This window comes from Channa argus, chromosome 18 (assembly GCF_033026475.1).
Source record: "Channa argus isolate prfri chromosome 18, Channa argus male v1.0, whole genome shotgun sequence".
Taxonomy (NCBI): Eukaryota; Metazoa; Chordata; class Actinopteri; order Anabantiformes; family Channidae; genus Channa; species Channa argus.
This window is the reverse complement of record NC_090214.1, coordinates 17,512,336-17,518,443: the sequence shown is the minus strand read 5'-3', so window position 1 is coordinate 17,518,443 and position 6,108 is coordinate 17,512,336. Positions and strand designations below refer to the sequence as shown.

The window sequence follows — 6,108 nt, the reverse complement described above, 5'->3', positions numbered from 1 at the left end:
CAGTTCATATGGTCAGCAGCTTTTTTCCTCTTAATTCAACAGAATTATTCTACAGAAGCAATAACAATATTGTTGTAATTCTTGTCTTTTCGGCTTATCCCGTGAGTTCAGGGTCACCACTATGGATCATTGTCTGCATGTTGATTTGGCAAAGTTTTTACTCCAGATGCCCTTCCTGACACAACCCCCCCCAATTTCTATGGGGCCTGGACCGGCACTGAACAGTAGGGGAGGGGAATGCGCTGTTGGGACAACTGCCTTCCCAACTGAGCTAAAGCCTCACAACAATTTTATTGTAATAACTGGGGAATAAGGACAAATTTAAATATTGGCATAAAATAAATGCCATAACATCTGTATTTGTAATGACATTCTATACTTCTCGTATGATGTGATGAAAATGGCCAAGTGATAAAAATAATTCATTAGTGGGATTTCTTTGAGATAAAACACTCATCAAAGCTCTGGACGTTGCTGTAACCCGGCCCTTAAAACCTAACATTTCTACAAATCTAACATTTAGAATACATGATTACTATGTTTGTAATTATTTTATTGCCCAAAGGCAGTTTTTAGCTGCTATGATTTTGGCTTTGATTTACATTTTATTTTCAATTATGATAATTTACTTAGAAACAAAAGAACAGAATTTGCATCTTCAGTTCAAATAAACATAAACATTGTTTGGGAGACAAGTAAATGAAACGTTGTTGAATGGAAAATTAAAATGTGACAAGTGAGAAAAAACTTTATTTTTCATAATTTCTGAGTAAGTTGCAGTACAAAACGTCATCTCTCTTATTCCATGGAGAGGTATAGATCAGGAAGGAAGAAGTATGTGCATGTGAATAGTTTACAGTATAGCTTACCACAATAAATACCAACAACAATAACCATTACAATAAGTCTGCAGGCCTTAATTTCCAAATTTTTCAGGGACATGTTGCATGTCCAACTTAGGCAGACCCACAGACAGACATATATTCTTAAATAAAGCCACATATCCAGCACAGAGCATCTTTTTCCTACTTGCTCGTCTTCTTCTCTTCTGTTTCCAACAGGCAGGTTCTCGCAATGGCCATTGTCACAGCGTATGGGTCACAGTTGGCGGAAGGCCTGCGGTCCTCGAAGTAGCCCATTTTCTCATGGCCCACCTGGCGAGGGATGCGGATGCTGGCACCTCTATTGGCCACTCCAGCTGAGAAGTCTTTGATGTTGGAAGTTTCATGGTGACCAGTGAGACGTCTCATGTTGTCCTTGCCTTCATGTGGGTCATAGAGAGCGATGTGCTCATCGTGTTTTTTCCCCAGTTTCTCAATAGCCTTCTCAATGTGCCTGATGGGAGAGGAAAAACAGACATTTCAGTGATTGTTGGTGCAGTGATTATCTGTACATGAGTCAATTTAAAAAGAAAAAATCTGAATGATTCACACATTTTTATGCAATTATATATGAACGAATAAATTGCTGACGATTTTTTGTTGCTACTAAAGCTAAACTTGCAGTTTCAGTAATGAACAGTGTACTGTTTTCTTTTGGATAAATGGCATTTTTGGAAGACGAAATGCTCAAAAAAGGGTCACCGTGTGAGTTTATTCCATTAATTGGTTTGCTAACAACTTTGCTAGGAAATGTTTACTCACTCCAGTCCTCCTTTTTCCCTCATCTGCTTGGTGCTGACATTTGTGTGGCAACCAGCACCATTCCAGTTACCCGTCATCGGTTTGGGGTCTAGTGTTGCAACAACTCCAAAATCTTCACACACACGGTGCAGCAGGAAGCGTGCAACCCACAGGTGGTCACCCATGTCAATGCCCTCACAGGGACCCACCTGGAACTCCCACTGAAGTCAGAAAGAGCAAAGGTGATGAAAAAAGGGACAAGAAAGAAAGATTCGAAGGGAAGTATGAATCAAAATGTTTGACTTTCTAACTGTGCCAATATTAATGCATTTTCTTTCAGCTGTCTATTTAAAAAAAAATGTGACAGTAACCTGAGAAGGCATAACTTCAGCATTGGTGCCATAGATTTTGACCCCCGCGTAGAGGCAGGCCTTGTAGTGAGACTCCACAATGTCTCTTCCATAAGCATTGTTAGCCCCCACCCCACAGTAGTATGGGCCTTAAAGTGGGGGGAAAGAGGGAAGCTTGTTAAGACAAAAGAAATACAAAACCAGTGCAAAAGAAAACATTGTATTTGTGATTAATTGACAACTCCAACATATGAAGAGCAATGAATAGTTTTATTCATGATTGATAGAAGACTAAGGCCTGATAAATCAGTATTTAAACATTAAAAGCTAAACTTTTGAGCTGCTAGTTTGTCAAAGCATTTTTGCTCTTATATCGTATGGGGCGAAATATCTGGTGACTAACCAGTAATTGACCAAAACCAATAATATACTGTTTACTTAACTTACTTAGTTATGTACTTAAAACTCTTTATCAAGTGTGCTTTTTCTTCCATATATAGTACTAGTTTTCCAGCAGGAGACTAGAATGTTGACTCACCTTGGGGTGCTGGGTATCCCTGTGTGGGCCAGCCGAAAGGATGTCCATCTGTTCCTAACAGTGTGTACTCCTGCTCCATGCCAAACCATATGCCGTGCTCTTTAATCTGCTCCATTACTTTGTTGCAATTTGCACGATGGTTTGTTTCTATATAGCAAGAGAACAACGTACAGCTTGTTTTTATTTTTGATCTTACTAACCTGGCTGACTGTAAAAGATGATTGGAAAGGTGAAAAAAAAGTACCTGCAGGTAAGCGGTTGTACTTGAGGACCTCACAGAGGACCAGTTTGTTGGGGTCGAGGGTGAATGGATCCCTGAACATGTGGACAGGAACGAGGTACATGTCACTGTTGGAGCCTTCAGCCTGGTACGTGCTGGAGCCATCAAAGTTCCATTCAGGAATATCTGCCATGACAATTTCATCAATACATTTCTACCATTCTGTGTACGGTGAAACCTTGCATGCTTTCAGATGATTAGCACTCTAATCTCTGGTGGAATATTTTAGTCTGGGAAAAAAGTGACTACTTAAGCACCAGAACTCAAAAACCTAAATACATGTTTAAAATACTAACAATCAAATGTAACAAACTTTCAAACATCTTTTAGATAACTTAAAAAAAGAAAAGGCAGAGGGATGAAGGTGAGAACAGGAGGGAAAAGAACAAATATAGAAGGATAAATTGACAATGTAATATAATTTCCAGTTAAAGAAAAAAAATCAGGTGACTAACATATGTGAGGTCTATTAGTAACTTGTTCAGTTTTGGTCTCTAAAGACTTTACTGGCTAATGCTGCACGATGGAGATTACATCAGACTAGACTAGACAAAGTGGTAATTAAAAGTTAATTAGAACTGTTACATGGAGAAAATAAATTTTTAGTACAGTTCAGATGGATCATTTTACATATAAGTTGAACCTCAGATGTATTGTTAACAGTTTAGCAATATCCAAACTAGTCCAGTTTACTGAGCAGTAACAAATATTTGCTCTCCAGCTAAGCCAGTGTGTCACTGAGGTTGCACCAGGATGCACGAACACCTGGATGTGTACACTGGAGGTACTCGAAGCATGAGTTTTTCCCTGAGAATGGAGCTGCACAGTTACAACTTGAACTCATTTTGACTTCCACATAGTTTTCATAGCTTTTTCAACTTTTACAGTGTGATAACCGGAAAACTAATAAATTCTAAGAACAACAACAACAACAAAAAAAGGCCAGCTACCTTTAATACATTTCGGTTCACTGTCCAGGGTCCGGGTCTTGTTACGAAGTCCTTCTCCTGTGCCGTCAATCCAGATGTAGGTGACCTGGCACTTTCCTCCCTGGGGCAGGCTCATGTACTGCTGGCGCACGGCCTTGCTGAGCCGGGAGCTGGACGACACCGCTGCCATTTTCACCTTCAAAGAGGCATAAAAAAATGTTGTTCCATTATCACATTTAAAGTATTATCTTTGTGTGACATGTTAATTTACTTTCTCTTTTTATTTATTTGTATTTATCTTTCCTTCTCCAAATATAAATACAAAAAACTAGAAATACAGGTTTTACAAGTAAGTTAAAAGGAACTCTGCTCTGCTTTAGAGTGAATCAACAGCATCTAACTTGTTTACTTATTTTTGGAGCTGGTTTTATGTTTAGTTAGGACAGAAACCTGGGGGGCTTAAAATGTATGTTTATGGAATTTCTCATAAAAAAAAAGAAAGAGTCACAAAGTCAACAAACAAAGTGAGGTTTGGTCTTTGAGGCCAAACTCTCTCTCTTTGCTTTTACTTTCTTTTACAGAACATTTAGATGCCTTATTTCCCCCTTTATTTGGTGTCAGTGAAATGTGAGCAGTAAATACTACTTTGCACTGACATAATTTACACACAAGTAAGGAGTTTTCAACTTAATATTTCTGAATAATTAACATTATATTATTATTAATACAAAACCTGTGTATAGTGTGTTTGGTAACAGACCCAGTTTTAAAGAGGATATAATTAACACTTAACTCAGTACAAGGTCCTGTGGCTTTTATATTGAGGCTTTAGAGAATAATCAATCCCCATTTGGACACTTTATTGTATTATTTGTACTTTTTTTTTTTAAGGCTAAATCTGTTCCCCTAAAACCAAACTAAATCGCCCGTAAAGAGCAAGAGGAAAAAGACTCTCTTGTTTGATGACACAAGATTAAACTCCTTGGGCAGAACACCAAGAATCATGTCTGCCCACCATAAGGCACTGCTCATAAGCCGCTTATACAGTTCTGTTCCTATGGTGGAGCATGGTGGTGGCAGCACTACAATATGGAAAGGCTCCTCAGGGACAGGGAGATTGATTAGAGTTGGGATAAGGACACATGCAGCTAAAACTGAGAAATCCTTGAAGAAAACCTGCTCCAGAGTGCAGTGACCTGACTCACAGCACAACAGTGACTGAAAGCATACAACCAAGGCAAAGCTTTTGATTTGTGGCCCAATCAAAGCCTAGACTAAAAACAAACCAAATCGATGGAAACATTCTTAAAGCTACATTGAACAGTAGTTTATTTTACAAATAATGTACTTTTAATTAAAAAAGGACAAATCAAACAAACTTGCGTTTGCTGTATAACCTAAAAGAAAAAAATGAGTGATGCGTCTGGTAATGGCACTTTCCATAACATTTAAATAGTCTAATTTGTAATTTACTTGAAATCCTACTCATCACATTAAGAATAATGAAGTGTCAAAGTGTAGATAAATGTTATATTTATTGTTTATCAAACTAAATAATTAATTCAAACCGCCAAATATTGTATAAAATACACAAATTTACTATTTTGTGGTACTTACTGTGGTACTGGTGCCTTCAGCTGTAGTCAGGTACAGTATCTATGAAACGCCTGAGTGTGTAATGCGCCTAAGCCTGTTTGTTGTATTTAACAAGAATGCAAATGACCCACTGATGACACAAGCTCACGTTTTTTTACGTGTGACATTTAAGAGGCCGACTGCAGGTGTAGGTGTGTTCCAGTGTTTTTTTTTTATTTATGTTTCCATTACAAACACTGTAATCCTTCTGATTTGAAGCAAAGCCATTCAAATATGTGACAGTCTTTATTAAAAATCTCTTTTCTTCTTCAAGTAATAAACACTTCACAACAATACTATATATTTTCAGGACACACGAGACATTTAATTCAACATATCAGTCGAAATCAACCCGTTAAAAAACAATAAGTCAGTCAAATGACTGCACAGGGACACCTGAGACGACCATGAACCCCCTTGAGAAATACTAACACCCACCTGTGCTGAAGAGGCCATCTGCTGATCATGACTGGCTGCTATTTGCTGAGCTGAAAGTTTTGTGGCTCACGAAACATAATTAGAGACTAGAGGCTGCTCATATGTTCAGTGTTTCCATCAGGTTAGATGCCCTGAGATAATATTAGACATAAGCAAGCTGAGCCGTTTAAAGGGCTGACCACCCCCCCAAACAACGAAATTACATACAGCTGTTTTATCCGAAAAAGTCGGTTTTTCAACAACAGTGAATCTCATTGCTTTTTGTGAAGCCTGGCAAGACACATGCAGCACATAATGAGATAGGTCACAACAGGAT

General features: G+C 38.2%; 1 protein-coding gene across 1 annotated transcript; it reads right to left on the bottom strand.

The window, feature by feature from the left end:
- Positions 1 to 730: 730 nt before the first annotated feature.
- LOC137103740 (glutamine synthetase-like) lies at positions 731 to 5,483 on the bottom strand. The gene is made up of 7 exons (XM_067484360.1): positions 5,337 to 5,483; positions 3,741 to 3,915; positions 2,755 to 2,916; positions 2,511 to 2,657; positions 1,994 to 2,121; positions 1,644 to 1,843; positions 731 to 1,335 (listed from the first exon to the last, which is right to left on the bottom strand). Exons 2-7 carry the CDS (start codon positions 3,907 to 3,909, stop codon positions 1,026 to 1,028), a joined length of 1,116 nt encoding a protein of 371 aa, XP_067340461.1. The 5' UTR covers positions 3,910 to 3,915; positions 5,337 to 5,483; the 3' UTR covers positions 731 to 1,025.
- Between the last annotated feature and the right edge of the window lie 625 nt (positions 5,484 to 6,108).

Bases quoted from the DNA above. Each gene is read 5' to 3' on its own strand.
- LOC137103740 (XM_067484360.1), bottom strand. From the start codon at position 3,909: ATGGCAGCGGTGTCGTCCAGCTCCCGGCTCAGCAAGGCCGTGCGCCAG. The intron at 2,917-3,740 runs GTAGCTGGCCTT...TTGTCATGGCAG, and splicing joins TGAACCGAAATGTATTAAAG to ATATTCCTGAATGGAACTTT. The intron at 1,336-1,643 runs GTGAGTAAACAT...CTCTCCCATCAG, and splicing joins AGGGAAAAAGGAGGACTGGA to GCACATTGAGAAGGCTATTG.